Source organism: Capricornis sumatraensis, chromosome 12 (assembly GCF_032405125.1).
Source record: "Capricornis sumatraensis isolate serow.1 chromosome 12, serow.2, whole genome shotgun sequence".
NCBI lineage: Eukaryota > Metazoa > Chordata > Mammalia > Artiodactyla > Bovidae > Capricornis > Capricornis sumatraensis.
Window position 1 is genome coordinate 45,346,513 of NC_091080.1, and position 20,803 is coordinate 45,367,315.

Genomic DNA, 20,803 nt, shown 5'->3' on the forward strand with positions numbered 1-20,803 from the left:
TTCTTGCTCCACTGACTCGGAGGCGGGTGTGGTACAGAAAGGCTGTCCCTGGAAGCTTCAGGTGACCCACGCCCAGGCCCCCAGCTAATGTCTCTGTGCTCCCCTCTCCAGGAGATGGCGGGCAGGGCCCTCAAGCAGACCGGCAGCCGCAGCATCGAGGCCGCCCTGGAGTTCATCAGTAAGATGGGCTACCTGGAGCCAGGCAAGGAGCAGATCGTGCGGGTCGTCAAGCAGACCTCCCCAGGTGAGCGCACTGGGGGCTATGGAGAGGCGGCTGCGAGGAGAGGGCCTCATGGCCATCGCGCAGACCACCTCCCTCACAGGAGTCCGGATACGGGGACTGAACCTGCCCTGCCCAACATCCTATATACCCCAGAATGGGGGCAGATTGACACTTAGCTGGGTCCTTACTTCCTGGGGGTTTGTGGAGTTCTGTTCATGAAAGGGAAAATTCAAAATGAAAATTAGGCCACTCAGCAGATTCTTTCTTCTGGACTTGTGGGGGAGTCTTAAGGGGAGGCTTATTTCATTGAATCTAAAACACACTTGTTTCCCACTTTGTGAGCTCGGAGACCAGGCTGCACGGTGGCAGGTGGCTCCAGAGTACAGTGCCTGAGGCAGAGGTGTGGGAAAGCCACTCCCACCATACTCCCGGGGAGGGAGGGTCAGTCGCCTCAGCGCCCCTGCCTGCTAGTCAGTGGGTGTTTCTCTTCCTGGGTAGAGCAGATGGAGCCATTTTGGGGACCTGAGGCCCCTGGGGGGCAATAAGGGATTCAGGATATTGACCAGAAGGAGTTTTCCCTGGAGACCTTGGATAAACCCAGTTCATCTGCTGAGTGAGGAACTTGCAAGGGCTTTGTATTAAATGCATTGTACCTTCCTTGAGATGAGAACACAGGTTTCCCTTTTCTTTTTTTTTTTGAAGGCATAACATTTCAAAAATGTATTTATCTACTACTTATCTTCAAAATATATAAACTAGAAATTGACAGAATTAAAAGAACAATAGAAAAACATATTTTCACTGTGGGTGAATTTAACCACCTGTCTCAGGCACTGACTGAGAAACGCAGAGTGAAAACGGTGAGAACACGGACATTTGCCCGTCACATTTCGCTTCTCTTGATTGAGGAACGCCCTTAAGCATCGCCTTGCTGCGGCCACGTCCAGACCCTTGGGATCTCGGGGTCTGGGTGACAGCTCATCCCCCGCCCCGGCCCTGGGGGCAGCCCCGGCGCTGGTGCTTCATGTTCCCCTGGGGGGCTCTGCCGGGGCTCCTGCGGCGCTGGGAGGAGGGTATCCGACCGGCGACGCGGGGCCTTCTGCTCGCGGCCCTCTAACGCCGCCTCCGTCTCTGCCCTCAGGGAAGGGCCTGGCGCCGGCCCCCGGGCCACGAAGGCCGAGCTTCGAAGCACCGGGCGAGCCTTTCCCGCCCTTCACGCAGGTGGCCGGGCCGGCTTTTGAGGGCCCCGCCGCCCTGGAGGAAGCGCCCCGCCCGTACCCGGACTTCCTCTTCGCCGGCGTCGGGCCTCCTTGTCGTCCGCACCCGTCCAAGGGCTACACGGCCGCCGGGGAGGCAGCTCGCATGAGCCTCGCGGGTCCCGGGGGCGCGCACTACAGAGCCCCGCTGCTGGTGCCCGCGGAGCCCCTGGGCTATGGCGTCAAGCGCAGCTCCTCCTTCCAAAGCAAGGCGACCCCGGAGGCCGGCGCGTACGCGGGGCTGGCCGCCAAGGGCGCGGCCGCGCCGGTGCCAACCCCCGGCCTCCCGTTCCCAGCCCCCGGCGCCGCCTACGCTCCGGCCCCGCACCCCAAGCCGCTACACCAGGGACACCCGGGGGCCCCCCGGGGCGCCGCGTTCGCCGGCGACAGCGCCCCGCCCGGCCTGGCCGCCCCCGTGCGCACCGGCCTGGGCGCCGAGCGTTTCGAGCCGGGCGCGCCGCCTTGGCCGAGCGCCAGCCTGGCCCGGCGGGACTCGCTCCCCAAGCCGGGCCCCAGCCGCACCGGTTCGTTCAGCGGCGCCGCGGCCCCGCCTAACGCCGTGACGGCGGTCACGGCCGCGCGCATCCTGCATCCGGTGCGGAGCGTGCGCGTGCTGCGGCCTGAACCCCAGACGGCCGTGGGGCCCTCGCACCCCGCTTGGGCACCGGCGCACCCGCCCGACGGCGCGGAACCCGCGGAGGAGCTCGCAGGGGGCGCCGAGGCGCGGGGCCGGCCCCCGCCTTATCCGCGGCACTTGCTGCGGCCGCAGGCCCGCGCCGAGCCGCTCGACGTGGACGGGCTGTGCGCTGGGCTGCAGCAGGGCCTCCGGGGCGGCCGCGCCTCTGAGCCCCCGGACGGCAGCCCCGCGAGCCCCGGGGCCACCAAAGCCGACAGGGTGGGCAGGGACCGGAAGCAGATCCAGACATCCCCGGTGCCCGTGCGTAGGGGCAGCCGCGATGAGGACAGGCGCGAGTCGCGCATCAAGAGCTACTCGCCTTCGGCCTTCAAGTTCTTCATGGAGCAGCACGTGGAGAACGTGCTCAAGACCCACCAGCAGAAGGTGGCGCGCCGGCTGCAGCTGGAGCAGGAGATGGCGAAGGTGGGCGCAGGGCACGCCTGGTGTCGGGGTCCCAGTGGGAGAAGCCCCCCCCCCCCCCCCGCATCGTGTCCCCTGTCCCGGCTCGGGGTGGGGAGGACTGTGCGGATGTTCCCCCGGTGAACGAACGCGTCGCTTGTTACGGCGTGTCCTTTCCGGGGAGCAAATCCATCAAGGCTCTCCAACTGGTAAAGAAACACTTTGAAAGAGGAGAAAGAAAACTTGAGGTTTTTTACACATTGACATTGTGGGAATTTTAAAGAGAAGTATGGCTATTAGTGATTCAGTTCATTCTTAATGAAGTCTATAGTTGTTAAATAATGTTTGAAGTAGATGCTAGTTGACACTAAGCTGTTAGGGAACGTTAATTATGAGTGAAATTATAGAAATACTATGGTGATTTCAGATTCTAAAAAGTTTTAAAAATAAGATCGGATTCCAGTGAAAATGATGTTCCATTTTCATTGACTTTTCTGTTTTCCCGTTTTCCTCTGAACTGTCATTAAATTATTACATTGCTCTTAGAGTTCCAGGAATTTTACGGTCCCCTTTTGCACAAATTTTTAGTAATACAAGTTGTCTTTAGTTTTTAGAGCCTAAAAGTCAACCTGGAGAAATAACTCCTTATTTTTACACCTCCCCTTTTGATTCTAAATCTGTGACTGTGGATGTAGAGAACCAACAGTCATTTTCTCACTTGTAGCATTGGCCCGGTTCTTCTGCACCCTCCTTTCCATAGATCATGGTGTGCCCTCCACTCTGGGGCTTCCCGTCCCCATGGGACCCATCCAGAGTGACCCTGTCCTGTCCCTCCTGCCCCCATGGAGCCCGTCCAGTGTGACCCTGTCCTGTTTCCTCCTGCACAGGCCGGGCTCTGTGAGGCCGAGCAGGAGCAGATGAGAAAGATTCTTTACCAGAAGGAGTCCAATTACAATAGGCTCAAGCGGGCCAAGATGGACAAGTCCATGTTTGTGAAGGTGAAGACCCTGGGCGTTGGCGCCTTTGGGGAAGTGTGCCTGGCCTGCAAGGTGGACACGCACGCACTGTATGCCATGAAGACCCTGAGAAAGAAGGACGTCCTGAACCGCAACCAGGTGGCTCACGTCAAGGCAGAGCGGGACATCCTGGCGGAGGCGGACAATGAATGGGTGGTCAAGCTCTACTACTCTTTCCAGGACAAGGACAGCCTGTACTTTGTGATGGACTACATCCCGGGCGGGGACATGATGAGTCTGCTCATCCGCATGGAGGTGTTCCCGGAGCACCTGGCGCGCTTCTACATTGCTGAGCTGACGCTGGCCGTCGAGAGTGTTCACAGGATGGGCTTCATCCACCGGGACATCAAGCCCGACAACATTCTCATAGACCTTGACGGCCATATCAAGCTGACAGACTTCGGCCTCTGCACGGGGTTCAGGTGGACCCACAACTCCAAATACTACCAGAAAGGTACTGGCTCCATCCTCCTCTCCTCACCCCATCCTGGTTGGGTGCACCTGTCCCCATGTGATTTCATAATTTGGTGTGATACCCTTTTCTCCATGAAGAAGTACTATGATGTGTGAGGTATTTGTTTTTAAGTTAGTGGTTAAGTTAGTGGCTTCAAGTTTTACTAAAATGTTTCAAGGACAGAGGCCATAGGGTATCTTGGGGCCTGGCTGAGGAACTGTCACTGTGCCCTGTTAAATCGAACCTCCTGGCCTCCAGGGGAGCCCTCTCTTACAGCCCCCCGAGTCTCCCTACAGATGCAAACCTGGCTGTGGGTCCAGCTTAACTGCACCTACTGTAGTTTCACTACTCAGAAAAGTGAGAAGTAGCTGGTCGTCATCTTATTTGTGGCTTGAATTCTTTTTTTTTTCTTTTATTTATTTATTTATTTTTGACTGTTGTGGGTCTTCATTGCTGTGAGTGTTTTTCTCTAATTGCCAGGAATGGGGGCGACCCTTCCTTGCAGTGCACGGGCTTCTCCTTGTGGTGGCCTCTCCCGTAGAGCATGGTCTCTAGAGCGCAGGCTCAGTTGCTCTGAAGCATGTGGGATCTTCCCGGCTAGGGTTCAAGCTTGTGTCCCCTGCATTGGCAGGTGGATTCTTAGCCACTGGACCACCAGGGAAGCCCTGGCTTGAATTCTTGAACTAGTTATTTTATTACTATAGCTCAGACAGTTTTTTTAACTCAAAACTAGTCCTATATCATTTGATTCATTCCTTTTTTTAAATTTGGCATTGAAATCATCTGTGTCCATATATTTGAAATCCTCAATCTTTTCCATGCCTATTTCAAAACATGTCTGACAAACAGGTGGTGTTAGGCTTTGAGATGGGCCTGAAAGGTGCTGGCAATGCCACCTCACTGTCCATGAGCCTGTCTTGCCAGCCCCACACTGTCACCCAGCCCTATGCACGAGCTCACAGCCCCCAGCACAGGGCACAGCCCCTGCCATGGCTCCTGTCCTGAGGCATGTGTGTACCTCATGCTTGGGTCTGAGGCCCGGGACCACAGCCATTCTCTGAGCTGCCAGGGGACTCTTTCTCTCACTGTGTCAGGAACTGGGTCAGGTTACTTTTCCTTTTGAAGCTGTAGGTTTATTGCATTGTTGAAGATTGAAAATTGATTTTGTTTTCTGTTCTCTTCTCTCCCCACCCTGCTTCTTGGGTGACAGGGAGTCACTCCCGGCAGGATAGCATGGAGCCCAGCGACCTCTGGGATGACGTGTCTAATTGCCGGTGTGGAGACCGGCTCAAGACCCTGGAGCAGAGGGCGCGGAGGCAGCACCAGCGGTGTCTGGCTCACTCCCTGGTTGGGACCCCAAACTACATCGCCCCGGAAGTGCTCCTCCGGAAAGGTATGTGCTTTGGCTCTGCACCCAAGCTGGGTGATCTTCGAGGGTCCCAGCTCCCATTGTCAGGGTCTCAGTATCCCTATATGTCTCCCCACGGGAGCCTGAGAGTGGGGTTCTGTCAGCAGACAAACCTCCAGTGTATCCTCCTCTGCTCGGGAGCTGGCCCGGCGTCTCCACTTGCTCCTCCTTAGGCCGTAAGTGATAAGCTGGCTGCATGGTGGGCTTGCTCCCTAGAGCCCAGAGGAATTGTTTGAGGGTTGGGACTGGGTTCAAGGTCCTCACTGGGGCCCACCGTCTTCCCTGGTCAGTGGGTGTGAGAATGCAGACCTTCCCTGTGTCTCTAGTTCTTCCCACTGGTCCAGAGGTCCCTTCGAGGTAAGCCTCAGGGGTGGGGTGCTCCAGCCCCTCCAGCAGGTGCTTGACCAGCATAAGAGGCACCTCTGATGGTCAGTTTTGGGGGTCCCCAGCGGAGGGGCAGTGTGCGTGGATCTGATTCCCTGTAAGAAACCCGAATAGAGCCAGACTGTCCTCACCTGCGGTTTCCACTGTTGGAGCCAGCAGGCTCTGTCCTCACCATGTTTTCTGTGAGCTGTGTGCCTCACGGCAGGTTGCCAGTGTCTCAGGGACTCAAGTATAAGGGCAGTGTATGTCCAGAGGTTGTTGGGCGTGTTGACCTCACTGCCCAGTACAGGCCGCCTTCTCTGTCCTTTCAAAGTGGGGGTGGGTGCTGGTCTGCAAGGAGGTTCACTGGTCTCCTTCAACCCTCTCATGGGCAGCAGCCCAGCAGAGCCTCCAAGGCCTGGCAGATAGGGGCCGCAGGTCACACTTAGCAAGAATTCGGTGACAGTGAGACCAGAGCAGGGCTCGGACTGGGATGTGGGAGAGAATGAAAGATCAGCCTTCTCTGAAACCCCTACAAGGCTGTCCTGCAAGGGGTGAGGAGCCTGGCTCCCTCCGTGCCCACAAGGGGCAGGGCAGAGGCAGCCATTACCTTTGCCACAGTTTCCTTCCCTCTTGTCCCAAAAGCTTCCCAGGGAGCCTCGGCACTGGCCTCACCTGACCTCCGGTCACAGCGTTTGTGCTTTTTAGTTTCTACATTTTTTTTTTTGGCCGCATCGCAGTCTGTAATCTTAGCTCTCTTGACTAGGGGTTCGGCCTGTGCCAGGCGCACAGCCCTAACCACCAGACCGCTGGGGAAGTCCCTAGTTTCTACGATGTTAATTTGTGTCTGTGTCCTTTACGAACTTAAATTCCTGGTTTAGTATTGTTATTAACAATAACAGTAACTTTTTAAATTTAAAAGATATGTTATTATAAGAGGATCCTGTGTTTATCATAAATGCTGTAAAATCAGAAAACACTCGTGCCCACACTCCTGCCACGTGGAGACTGTGACCTTCGGCAGCATTTTTCCAGCGGTCTGTTCCGGGCCCCTGTGCAGGAAGCAGTGACGTCACGCGTGCGCCGCGGAGGCGGGAGGCGGGGCGTGACGAGCGGCAGCTCTTTCCCGCCTGTGCTGTGGGGCGCTTTCTCGGTGGACAGAGCCACGCTCTCAGCGCGTCTGAGGCCGCGGCGCGGGTGTGGCCTGAGCCCCGCTGTCTTTCAGGTTACACCCAGCTCTGCGACTGGTGGAGTGTCGGCGTGATTCTCTTCGAGATGCTGGTGGGGCAGCCGCCGTTCCTGGCGCCGACGCCCACGGAGACCCAGTTGAAGGTAATGGGGCGCGCGGGCCTCTGAGGAGCCCTGGGGTCTCTGGCTGACACTAGGCCTTTTGTTCTGGGTAGTGCAGGAATGTCAGCTGTATGAAGTGAGGAGTTTTCAGGTATTTTTGTTACTTCCTGTTAGGTTTTTTAATTTGAGTGAGTCAAGGCCCAAGGTCAGAGCTGAGCTGTGATGTTACCTGTGAACCTGAACGCGAGGGAGGCACCGTGGCTGCACGTCTGGGCTGGCGGGCAGAGCCCGGTCTGAACCGCATGGCCTTGAGGAGACGAGTTGGTTGGTCTGGACGTTATGTCTGTACTCTCGGCATAATAAAAGAGCTGCGGGCCCAGCCACTTAAACGCACATTTGCAGTGTTTCAACTAATCCTGTCAAGTAATAATACTCAATAGTCAATTTTAGAGTGGTGGCCTTTTACTCTCGGAAGCGATTAATTTCATTTCTTAAGAAAGATTGAGTAGAGAATCTGATGAAACCTTTGAAACGTCTCAGAACAGTGCTCTTGTAACACTGACTATTCTAGGACGTATTCACACACCTGAGTCCGTGGTACACCAGGAAATGTTAGTAATAGTTACTATGATGGCCTTTTGAAAAAATCCTCAGTTAAGGCCCTGTTTCTTTCCAGTAAAAATGAAATTGGAACTTGGTATTATCTATATCCTAATTGAATTGATGAAATAGTTACTAATTTTTTTCTAGTTAGTAATTTGCCAGCATGATAATCACCCATTAAAATTGTGATGAATTTTACCATTTTAACTACACTTTATAGTACAATCAGTGGCATTAAGTACATTCACTACTGCTTATTTCCAGCCATTTTCACCATCCCAAGCAGAACTTCACCCACTAAATGATAATTCCATCTTTCCCTCCCCTTTGCTCCTGTAACCACTCTTCTACTTTCTGTCTCTATGAAATGCCTATTATTAGGGACTTCATATGGAGAAGGCAATGGCACCCCACTCCAGTACTCTTGCCTGGAAAATCCCATGGATGGAGGAGCCTGGTGGGCTGCAGTCCATGGGGTTGCTAAGAGTCGGACAAGACTGAGTGACTTCACTTTCACTTTTCACTTTCATACATTGGAGAAGGAAATGGCACCCCACTCCAGTGTTCTTGCCTGGAGAATCCCAGGGACGGGGGAGCCTGGTGGTCTGCCGTCTGTGGGGTCACACAGAGTCAGACATGACTGAAGTGACTTAGCAGCAGCAGCAGGGACTTCACATAAGTGGAATCATATAGTATTTTTCCTTTTGTGACTGACTGACTTCATCAGCATAACGTCCTCAAGGTTCATCCCTGTTGGAACCTGTGTCAGAATGTCCTTCCTTTCTAAAGCTAAATACTGCTATATTGTATGTAATATTGAATAATAAATACTCCACTGTATGCAAATAACATTCCATTTTCTTTATCCATCATCTGGCAGTTAACGTTTTGGTTGTTTCCACCTTTTGGGCTCTTGTGAGTAGCGCTGCTCTGCACATAAGTATGTATGTAAATATCTGTTTGCTCCCTCCATTCAGTTCCTTTGGATATATACCCAGGAGTGGAATTGCTGGGTCATAGGATCATTGTGTGTTGAAACTTCTTGAGGAACCTCCATACTGTTTCCATATGACTGCACCATTTTACATTCCCACCAGCAGAATACTGAAGCTCCTATTTCTCCATATCCTAGCCAACATTTATTACGATTAGTTTTAATAGTAGCTATCCTAGTGGGTGTGAGGTGGTATCAGTTGCATTGTGATTTTGATTTGCATTTCCCTGATGTTCAAATGATGTTGAATTTCTTTTCATATGTGGGCATATGTAGATACCTTCTTTGGAGAAATGTCTATTCAAATCCTTTGCCCTTTTTTAATTAGGTTGTTTGGGTTTTTGTTGTTGAGTTGTAGTTTTTTATGTACTCTGCTTATTAATTCCTTATCAGATGTATACTTTACAAATAAATTCTCCCTTTCCATAAGTTTGTCTTTTCACTCTGTTGATAGGGTCCTTTGATGTACAAAAGTTTTAAATTTTGATGAAGACTTTTATGTGTTTTTTTCTTTTATTGCATGTGCTTTTAGGTATCATATCCAGGAAGTCATTGCCAAATTGAATGTCACGAAGATTTTTTTTAATATATATATTTTATTTATTTTATTTGCTGCATTGGGTCTCAGTTACAGCATGTGGGATTTAGTTTCCTCACCAGGGATTGAACCTGGGCCCCCTCCATTGGGAGTACAGTCTTAGCCACTGGACCACCAGGGATGTCCCTCATGAAGATTTTTGCTTTATGTTTTTTTTCTTTTGAGTTTATATCTGTGTTGTGCATGTGCACTGTTGTGTCCGACCCTTTGCGACCCCACGGACTGTAGCCCACCAGGCTCCTCTGTTCATGGGATTTCCCAGGAAGGAATACTGGAGTGGGTTGCCATGTCCTCCTCTAGGGGATCTTCCCAACCCAGGGATCAGACCTGTGTCTCCTGCATTGCAGGCAGATTCTTTATTGATAGGCCACTGGGGAAGCCCACACCAGCCCTTGCACCTCCGCACAACTCCCAGTTACATTGACCTTACTTGGTTCTGACTCCAGGAGCAAATAAGCCCTTAGCAGAGCATCCGGATGGCTGGTTTGTGTTGTTGATCACTGCTGTCTTGGGGTGGCTCCCTTACCCTGTGCCTCAGACTGTGGGCTCCTGCTGAAACCACACTGGCCATTTGTAGCTGCCTCAGATCCTCCTACGTCTGTTTGGTTCTCCTATTGTGAAACTATCAAAATCTTTTTTAAATTAAAGTTATTTTTATTGAAGTATAATTGATTTACAGTATTAGTTTCAAGTGTAGAGCAAAGTGATGCAGATTATATTTTCAGATTGTTTTCCATTATAGGTTATTGTGTGATACTGAATATAATTCTCTATGCTATCCAGTCAGCCATTGTTATCTGTTTTATGTATGGTATTGTGTATCTGTTAATCTCATAGTCCTCTAATTTGTTCCTCCTTCCCTCCCTCTCCCCTTTGCTAACCATAACTTTGTTTTTCATGTGTGTGAGTCTATTTCTGTTTCGTAAATAAGTTCATTTTGTGTTTTAGATGCCACTATAAGCTATATATATGGTATTTGTCTTCCTAGTTCTCTTAGTATGACAGTCTCTTAAGTTCATCTGTGTTGCTGCAAATGGCATTATTTTGTTCTTTTTTATTGCTGAGTAGGATTCCATTGTATATATAGACTACATTTTTTATCAGTTCATCTGTTGATGGACATTTAGTTTGATTCTTGGCTATTTTAAATAGTGCTGCTATAAACACAGGGGTGCATGTATCTTTTTAAATTAGAGTTTTGTCTGTATTTATGCCCAGGAGTGAGATTGCTTGGTCATATGCTGACTCTAATTTTAGTTTTTTAAGGAACCTCTGTACTGTTCTCCCGGAGAAGGCAATGGCACCCCACTCCAGTACTCTTGCCTAGAAAATCCCATGGATGGAGGAGCCTGGTAGGCTGCAGTCCATGGGGTCGCCAAGAGTTGGACACAACTGAGCGACTTCACTTTCACTTTTCACTTTCATGGACTGGAGAAGGAAATGGCAGCCCACTCCAGTGTTCTTGCCTGGAGAATTCCAGGGATGGCGGAGCCTGGTGGGCTGCCATCTGTGGGGTCACACAGAGTTGGACACGACTGAAGCAACTTAGCAGCAGCATCAGCATACTGTTCTCCAGAGTGGTGCACCAGTTTACATCTCCACCAACAATGTAGGGAGTTCCCTTTTCTCCATACACCCTCTTCAGCCTTTATTATTTGTTGGCTTTTTGATGATGGTCATTCTGACTTGTGTGAGATGATACCTCATTGTGGTTTTGATTTGCATTCCCCTAATGATTAGTGATGTTGAGAAACAATAGTGTTCTTTAACACCCTGTCCCATAAAGGCCCTCTTTGGCCTCAAGAGTGAGGAGGAAGGAACACTGGGTGTGTTGTCCCTGCAGGTGATTAACTGGGAGAGCACGCTGCACATCCCTGCACAGGTGGAGCTGAGCCCTGAGGCCCGGGACCTCATCGCCAAGCTGTGCTGTGCAGCTGAGCACCGGTTAGGCCGCAACGGGGCCGATGATCTGAAGGCCCACCCGTTCCTGGGCGCCATCGACTTCTCCAGCGACATCCGGAGGCAGCCGGCCCCCTATGTGCCTACCATCAGCCACCCCATGGACACATCCAACTTTGACCCAGTGGATGAGGAGGGCCCCTGGCAGGATGGCAGTGAGGACAGCTCCAAAGCTTGGGACGCGCTGGGCCCTGCGGGCAGCCGGCACCCGGAGCATGCCTTTTACGAGTTCACCTTCCGAAGGTTCTTCGATGACAATGGCCACCCGTTCCGGTGCCCCAAGCCTGCAGTGGCTGAAGCCGTGACCGAGGCTGAGCAGCCGGCTTCGGTGGGTCCGGCCCTGGGGGCGCAGGCTGGGGGCTGCCAGCCCGTGTACGTGTAGACTGGTGGACGGGGAGGTCAGCCCGTCAGGTCAGTTGGCCGGTTGCCCCTCAAAGTCTAGCCTGCACCCAAAACCAAAGCGGAAAAACTTCTGAAAGAGGACTCACCTCTGAGGTCTGCATCTCCAGGTTCTGGTGGATGGCAGGAGGTGTCAGTGCAGCCTGGAATTAGCTTTGAGGACCTTCACAACATTAAAACAATATTTTTTAAATCAATACAGTAGAAAGAGCACTTATTTTGTTTATAGCCATTTTTCTTATTAAATTATAGGGATTAATTTTGACAAATCATGCTGCTGTTATTTTCTACATTTGTATTTTATCCACAGCACTTACTCACATTAGGCAAAGACATAAAGATTGAAGAACATGTGATAAGAAATCTCTGTGCAATAATGTTAAAAAAAAAAAAAACACTGTCCTGATGTTACTGATACCATTTTATTCACACAACGGTTTTTGTTTTATATTTTTCCCACATTTCAAAATTGTGATATATGTTAAGAGCTGCTTTTGTTGTTTTGTTCTGTTTGCTTTTTGCATATTATAGCATCATAGGAAGTGTGAGCAGTTGATCATGCGGGTGTGACTTCAGACATCAGGTATGGAGAGAGCATGAACAGGGTTTTTCTATTATTAATATAACGTGACCGTGTCTTGCCATTCACAGCAGGTTCTGTGAATACGTTTTTACTGAGTGTCTTTGGATGAGTCGTTCTGGACAGTGCTGATGCCGCGTCGTGAGTGACTTCCTCGCTGTGACTGCACCCCTCTCCTCTCTCATTGCAGAAATGCACGTGTTTCTGAGAGATGATGTGACTGTATGTGTTGTGGGTGTGCTTGGATTCTTTGAGGGGGCAAAGACATTTGTCCTACACTAAACTTGTGTACATCAAAAGGGATTCACTTAGCTCTGCCAAAAAAAGTAAGTTAGCCATGGATCTCGGTCTGTCTTGCCAGTCAGGATGCTGTCCTGTGGCCCAGCCGACACAGGGAGCCAGAGCCCCACCCTGCAGACCTGTGCAGAGTTCTCTCTGCAGTGCTTTTAGTGTGCTTTGAAGGATCCAACTAAACTCAGTTTTAAAAGCACATTTTTCTAATCTTTGTGAAACAGCAAGGACTATTCAAAGTGATGTTGGAGGGGGAAAAAAAGATGATTAAGCCATATATATTTTCTTAGGAGTATAGATGTATATATAACTATATAGATAAACACAAAAAATATTCCTATTTCAAATTAGTATGATTCCTATTTAAAGTGATTTATATTTGAATAAAAAGTTAAATTTCTTTTTTGCTTTTTAAAAACCTGATGCATCATATTTTTTGTTATATTCACATATTTTTCCTTGAGGTTTTTAGCATACCGTATCCGTTACTTAGTGTATCTCTAGGCAGCAACACTCACATGTCTGTGGATGTCTAAACTGAAGAAGAAGATTCCTGTGTACTGGTTTACATGTGTATGAGTGGCAGGTTCTGAGTCTGCTGTGCTGTGTCGTGACTGTCAGTGTTTCTCTAGTTTTGCAGTAACGCCGTGTTGTTATTTACACTCTTACAGCCTTCATGTGGTAGGTTCTTTCTCAGGAACTCAATTTAACTATTATTTATTGATATATCATTGCCTTTGAAAAGCTTCTACTGGCACAATTTATTATTAAAAGTTTGAATCCAAATCCCTAGGTGTCAAATTTTATTGAAATTTGTAAGTTCTTGTTTGTCTCATGTGCTTTCCCCATGATTCAAACACAGCGGGGGCTGCCATTGCAAGGGAGAAGAGCTCTTGTCTTGGTTTGGTCTGGGATTTGGAGATTGGGTTTCAGGTCACAGCACAGGGTCCAAGTCCGGGTGCGGTTCTGCGATCAGCTTTCTTTTCTTCCTGAAGGTGGTGACGGGTGTTTGGTGTTAGATTGCTGAGTGGGGTTGGTGGGCTGTCAGATAGATCCTGAGTGGGAGCTGATTGCCCTGCTCAAGACAGTCACACTGACAGTACAAGGATAACACCCTACCTTTGCTTCAGAATGGTCAATGGTATTAAGAGCTCCAGAAGCTGTCAACATTTGATTCTGAATTGTTCTTTTGAAAGGTGCAGTCATGTGGTCACCACTGGGCAGTCCCCACTCCACCAGGCCATCTCAGACCCTGTCCTTGTGGAGACAGGGTTCCACTTATGTGGGCCCAGCTTTCCTCTTAGGCTCCCATGTTGGGGAGGCATCACCAGCCAAGTGGCATGGAGATCCCAGCACCCCAGCAGGGACTTTGGCATGGGGGGTGCAGAGTTTTCTGGTCTGATTGGCTGGAGTGGAGCAGTTATTGCCCATTTGCCCCTCTCCTTTGGCGGGAGTGCCAGGGAGTTGGGCTTTTTGACATTTCCAGGTTGCGGGCTTCAGCTCCAAATCTGGAACATGGAGGCAAAGAGAACTTAGTGCTGTGTAGTCCTGAGGTCCAACTTTCCTTTCAAGGTCTTCTGTTTTGTATACAATGTCCAGGAGTTTTAGAAGAAAAGTATGTGTTGAAGTGGGTTTCAATTTCAGTTTTACCTAATGAAGATTCACAGCTCACTTCCTCAGTCACACCAGCCCCGTGTCTCAAGCTCATTGCCACATGTAGCCAGGATCCATGTTGGACAGCTGGGGTCTGAGAAGGGTCCTCTGGCTCTGCATTAATCCTTGTGCTGACATCTGGCAGAATCAGGGGACTAGTGTGAGCAGTTGGGCTTCATCTTTTTCTCCTGTGTCATTCACACTTGGGCAGTGAAGAAGCAGGTCCTCTGACCATCCAGAGTCCAGCACTGCCTTCCAGTCAGCAGCATCTCACCCTTTGCCTTTCTTGCTTGCTGCTCCAAACACGGACCCTCCTAAAATCACCAGTTTCTGGCCTTCTTAAGCTGGTGACTAGTGTCTTTGAAAGGATCATAGTAGCTTGTAGATACAGGACTGAGAGAAGCCTACCTCCCTGTGCCCCACTGCAGTAGAAGCCAGAGTCTTGACAACTGGACCGCCTGGGAAAGAGTCTCTGTCTATCTCTTGCCATCTCGTGATCCCCAGCCTTACTCATTTCTTATGTGTTATTTTTTCTGGCAATTCCATTATATGACTAATGGACTTTTTTTTTTTTGGCTGTGCTGGGGTCTCAGTTGCAGTGTGTGGAATCTTTTTAGTCATAGCATGTGAGCTCTTAGTTGTGGTACGTGGGATCTAGTTCCCCGACCAGGGATTGAACCCAGGCCTCCCGCATTGGGAGCACTGGATCTCTGGGAAGTCCCATGGGTATATTTTTAGATTGAAAGGACCTGTGCAAGGAGATCCAACCAGTCAATTCTAAAGGAGATCAGTCCTGGGTGTTCTTTGGAAGGACTGATGCTAAAGCTGAAACTCCAATATTTTGGCCACCTCATGCGAAGAGTTGACTCATTGGAAAAGACTGATGCTGGGAGGGATTGGGGGCAGGAGCAGAAGGGGACGACAGAAGATGAGATGGTTGGGTGGCATCACCGACTAGCTGGACATGAGTTTGGGTGAACTCCAGGAGTTGGTGATGGACAGGGAGGCCTGGCGTGCTGAAATTTATGGGGTCGCAAAGAGTTGGACACGACTGAGCAACTGAATTGAACTGAAGTGCACAGAACTAATGGGTAAAAATAGACCCATACAAATAAATGTGCGTCATTAGAAAATTTAATAATGTTTGGAACAAAGAGAAAAGAGAAATAAAATATCTTATAGAAAACAGTTCATATACAAAGGATCAAGAATGAGAACCCAAAAAAAATCAGAATGGCTTTGAAGGTAACACCAATTCTCAACACTAGAGGATGACGGAACAAGGCCTTCAAATTGTGTGAAAAGAAGGAAATAGCAACCCTCTCCAGTGGAAAATCCCACAGTCAGAGGAACCTGGTGGGCTAGAGCCCATGGAGTCACAAAGCGTTGGACATGATTGAGCGACTGAGCACACAATTGTTTTCAATCCAGACAAGTCACTAGTTGAGTATGAGGGTAAAATAAAGACATTTCAGACATTCAAGAATTCAGAATATTTTCTTCCCATATACTTTCCCAGAAAGCTGGAGGCAGACACAGGCTCCAAGAAACGGATCCAACAAACGGGAGGAGAGAGGGGGTTCCTGGGAGCTGTTGGGGGTCCCAAAGGACAGCTGTGTCCCGGGGGGGGCGGGGGGGGCTGCTCGCTCAGATCCTCGGTCAGAGGGTGTGGGAGACGACCTTTGCTGGAAAGAGGTAATTTACCTGCCTTAGAGGAGATGGGTACTTGGAGAACAGTTTGGGATTGGATTTGGGAGGAGGATATAAAAAAAGTCAATGGAAAACACAAGCCAATGATTAAGTCAATATACAGAAAAATACTTCAACAGGGATCATAAGTTTAATATAAATGCTTCACCTAAAAAGCTAGATGAAAACGGAAAAATTTCTTTACCATCGTGAGGAAGAATAGGATAGAATAGGACACTGAAAGCACTAAAAGTAAAGGAAAATACATTTGGCTTCATAAAAATTAAAACTTTGCACTCTTTAAAAGTCACCATTACATGGAGTAGGAGATGGCAACCCACTACAATATTCTTGCCTGGAAAATTACATGGACGGAGGAGCCTGATGGGCTATACAGTCCAAGGAGTCACAAAAGAGTTGGAATGACTTAGTGACTGAGCCCAGATACACATGATGTATAATATAATTTTTACTGCTATGTAAAGCAAATAAGGGCTTCTCTGATAACCTTAGTTGGTAAAGAATCCGCATGCCTTGCAGGAGACCCTGATTTGATTCCTGGATCGGGAAGATCTGGAGAAGGGAAAGGCTACCCACCCCAGTATTCTAGCCTAGAGAATTCCTTGGACTGTATAGTCTTTGGGGTTGCAAAGAGTCAGACACGACTGAGCAACTTTCACAAAGCAAATATCTTTTTCAAAATAATAATAAAAAGTCACCATTACGAAACTGGGTGAATATTATCTGTGCACAGATCTGACAGAGGCCTCGTATCCAGATTGTATTCTTGTAAAGCAGTACCTTTTTTGAGTTTTTCATCTTGGCATGATGTACTTCCTGTTGTTACAGAAGATGAGAATTTAGTTCCTTTTAAGCCCTCTTCCCCCCTTCCCAGTCCTGTCCTTCCCACTCCCGTCTTCCTGATACACATTGTCAGACTTTTGGTAAAGTTGATAGTTAGCATGTTACTCAGTTCAGTTCAGTTCAGTTGCTCAGTCGTGTCCCACTCTTTGTGATCCCATGGACTGCAGCACGCCAGGCCTCCCTGTCCATCACCAACTCCTGGAGTTTACCCAAACTCATGTCCATTGAGTTGGTGATGCCATCCAACCATCTCATCCTCTGTCGTCCCCTTCTCCTCCCACCTTCAATCTTTGCTAGCATCAGGGTCTTTTCCAATGAGTCAGTTCTTTGCATCAGGTAGCCAAAGTACTGGAGCTTCAGCTTCAACATCAGTCCTTCCAGTGAACACTCAGGACTGATCTTTAGGATGGACTGGTTGGATCTCCTTGCAGTCCAAGAGACTCAAGAGTCTTTTCCAGTGTCACAGTTCAAAAGCATCAATTCTTTGGCGCTCAGCTTTCTTTATGGTCCAACTCTCACATCCATACATGACTACTGGAAAAACCATAGCCTTGATTAGATGGACCTTTGTTGGCAAAGCAATGTCTCTGCTTTTTAATATGCTGTCTAGGTTGGTCATAACTTTCCTTCTTACTACAACTATGTAAATGTTATCCCCAGTGAACCACACTATTTCTATAATCATTTTCCATCTTGGAGATTTCAAGAAGGCTTTAGTACTTGGAATGAAAAATACTTTAAGGCCAGGAAAAGAAAATAAAATTAACCTAAATACAGCTGCAGGGTTTTTTCCTAATTAATTAGTTGTCTGTTCCCATGCCCCTGGGCCCCCAGAATTTTGACCTTAAAGAGCTGATGAATTGGAGATGAAAGCTTCAGTTCAAGGCAGAGGTGGCCCCAGGTGCCATCTCAAGCAGCTTGGGAATTTTCTGTTGAGGTGCTTAGCTGTTTGGGTCAGTGGGGTTCACACCCGGAGACTTCAGAACTCTCTCTGTGGGCATTGGCTGCTCTGCTCTGATCTTCCACAAAAACTTAATGAGATCATCTGAATTGTCTTAAGCCAATTTGCTTTGCATGTTTCTCTTCGGACTGTGTAATTTATACTAAATAAACACGTAAATGTTGCAAGTCTTACTTCTTCACAGCAAGAGGTTACATGGTCACAGCTGAAGCAAAATCAGACACTATTATAGTGAAAATATATGTAGGAATCCCTTCTGCAAATATGTTTGGTGACTTGCTTTCCTTTACTCTGGAATATGTAATACATACAGAATAGATCCACCCGTGCCTAATCCAATCTTAACTTATCCTGAATTCTGTACAGTATTTTCGTCCAGAAAGTACCACAGATTCTCTGAGTTGCAAGTCCAACCAACAGACAGCAGAGGGAGCTGGTGATGTGCTTTTGCAAGTAAGATCTGCACTCACTTTAAGATCTGCACTCATAGAATGTCCTTTCTAGGGAGAGGAAAGTAGGGAGGAATTCTTATTAAACCACCCACAAATTGCATTGTTTTTCTTTCACGTTTCATAGTTGAAGTCTTGTTGATTGACAGTTTTGTGCTAATTTCTGCTGTATGGCAAAGAGACTTACACATATACTTTTTTTTTTTTTTCTTTTTTTGGGCCACACCACAAGGCTTGTGGATATTTAGTTCCCCGATCAGGGATTGAACCCAATTCCCCTTGCAGTGGAAGTGCAGGGTCTCAATCACTGGACCACTAGGGAGGTCCCTATGTATAAAAATACTAAAATACTGTATGCTGCTGCTGCTGCTAAGTCACTTCAGTCGTGTTCGACTCTGTGTGACCCCACAGACGGCAGCCCACCAGGCTCTGCTGTCCCTGGGATTCTCCAAGCAAGAACACTGGAGTGGGCTGCCATTTCCTTCTCCAATGTATGAAAGTGACAAGTGAAAGTGAAGTCACTGAGTCGTGTCCAACTCTCAGCGACTCCATGGACTGCAGCCTACCAGGCTCCTCTGTCCATGGGATTTTCCAGGCAAGAGTACTGGAGTGGGGTGCCATTGCCTTCTCCGAAAAAACTGTATAGAATATATAATATTCTTCTCCATTATGGTTTATTCCAGGAGGTAGTTCCCTGTGCTCTACAGTAGGACTTTCTTTTTATTCATGCAATGTGTTCTTTCTTTTTATATCTATATATTCTAGGAAGGTACTGTTGAACCTACTCAGTCACTTAAAGTGATAAATATTGTGCAAATTTCTATTCTGTTAAGGCAAATCTACACTATGTCTCCTGCCTCTCCCCTCCTCCCCCCAATTTAAAAACTAGACTGTCAAGGGACCCCAGAATAGTGTGGCTTACTCTGGTCTTGAATCATTATGGGCACCTACTATTTGTTCACTACACATTGAGTCAAAAATACATTGGGCAGCATTGTGTTCATTGTGTATAACTGAGTAACACGTGGCACATATTAAATCCTTAAAGTGGAAGCTTGAATGTTTAAAAAGCCGTAGGAGTCTCTACAGAAATTCTTAAAAAGTATTTATTTATTTGGCTGTGCCGGATCTCTGTTGCAGCAGGCGGGATTTTTAGGGAAGTCCGAGTCTCTACATAAATTTATCACAGATTTTTTGTAGGACAAACTAGAAAACAGATGGAATTAGCTGATTCTGTGAATAAGTTCCATAGTCATTACTTTCATCGAACTTGGAGAGAAAATTATTTTAAGGCTACGAAAAGAACAGTTTTACTTAAACCAGGACCCAGGACCCTTTCTTCCTTTTAGGTAAACATGCAGGGCCTGAGTCAGGAGAGCCGACAGGGCCCCCCGGGGCCATCTTTGAGGGGGTGTGGGCTTGCGCTGTGTTGAAGGCCTGCACAGGACTGCACTCTCAGCAGGAGGTAGGAAGGCTGCTGCGGGGAGGGCAGCAGTTGCGGGGCAGAGGCCAGGTGCAGTGGGGCAACTGGTCTTGGGGACAGTGGGACCAAGCTAGCTGAGGCTGTCAAAAAAGCAGGCAAATCAGCAGTTGCCAAATACCCTGTTCTTTCTCTCCAGACGTGTCAGAGGACACTCTTCCTGGTGGGTGCATTTGCCAGAGAAGCAGGTTGGTTCTTGAAGTCTTGTTTAGAGCCTTCATGCTTTTAACAAGTATTGAAGGCCCCACTGGGCAGGCTGCTGGCTGGGCTGTCTGGGCAGGCGGGTGAGAAGTGGCTGCTCTCCTCTGGGCATCTGTGAGGCAGGCGCTCACCCCTGTGGCTGCTGGGTTCATCAGGTCTGCACTGATGACACAGGGCTTGGTCCGGCAGGTAGAGGGACAGTCCAGAAGACCCTGCAGTCACAGCCCACCCTCCCAGGAAGAATGGAGGAGGATAAAGAATGAGGAAAACACAGACACAAAACAAGAGAAGTCAGAAGCCACAGCTCCGGACTGCCTGGTGTCTGCACTGCACAAACATCATCTTTGCTGAGTCTTCCTCTTGCCGAGCTTATTAGAGGCTTTAAAAGGATCAGATTATTTTGGAACATTTGGCAAAGTTGCCATCAATAATGGCCCAGAATATTCAGATTAGAGGATCCAAATGCCATTGCGTATGACATCTGTATCTTGTTGGAGGATGCCCTCAGGGTTCAAAATGAGATGACAGCTGGGTAGGGATGGTAGGACAACCTCTGCGCAGGCCCAGGGCTGCCCAAAGGTCAGAGGACAAACATCACAAACAGGGACAGGAGCGGCTTCAGGACATTTATAAATCAAGCCCCACTTTTGCCAATTTCCTGTTGTCTTAAAACATTCAGAACAAAGCAGAGCTCTACTGACAACCCCGCATATCATCTTTGGGGGCTAGTGATGGACTCTTGGGGCGTCCATCAGGAACCACCTCCACCAGCCTCTGTTCTGTCAGAACCCAGGCAGGTGTCACTGTCAGTTCCTGGTCACAGGGCAGGAACTGAGTCCTAGTTGCTATTCTCAGACAAGCCAGCCCTGTCTTTGGGACAGGAGGTCCCCTCCAGGCCCCACTCCCAAGAACTCGCAGCAGAAGCCCAGCTGGGCAGTCCTCTGTCCACGCCAACAGCTTTGGCTCTGATTCTTCTCCATGAGCAGAGGACATCTTG

General features: G+C 48.8%; 1 protein-coding gene across 1 annotated transcript in view; it reads left to right on the top strand.

The window, feature by feature from the left end:
- LATS2 (large tumor suppressor kinase 2) overlaps positions 1-13,190 on the top strand; it is a 34,243-nt gene extending 21,053 nt beyond the window's left edge. The window contains exons 3-8 of the mRNA XM_068984393.1: positions 112-244; positions 1,365-2,578; positions 3,442-4,024; positions 5,235-5,417; positions 7,021-7,127; positions 11,124-13,190. Of these exons, the coding sequence (XP_068840494.1) occupies positions 112-244; positions 1,365-2,578; positions 3,442-4,024; positions 5,235-5,417; positions 7,021-7,127; positions 11,124-11,621 (2,718 nt within the window). The 3' untranslated portion in view covers positions 11,622-13,190. The remainder of the gene's footprint in view (positions 1-111; positions 245-1,364; positions 2,579-3,441; positions 4,025-5,234; positions 5,418-7,020; positions 7,128-11,123) is intronic.
- The last annotated feature ends 7,613 nt before the right edge of the window (positions 13,191-20,803 follow it).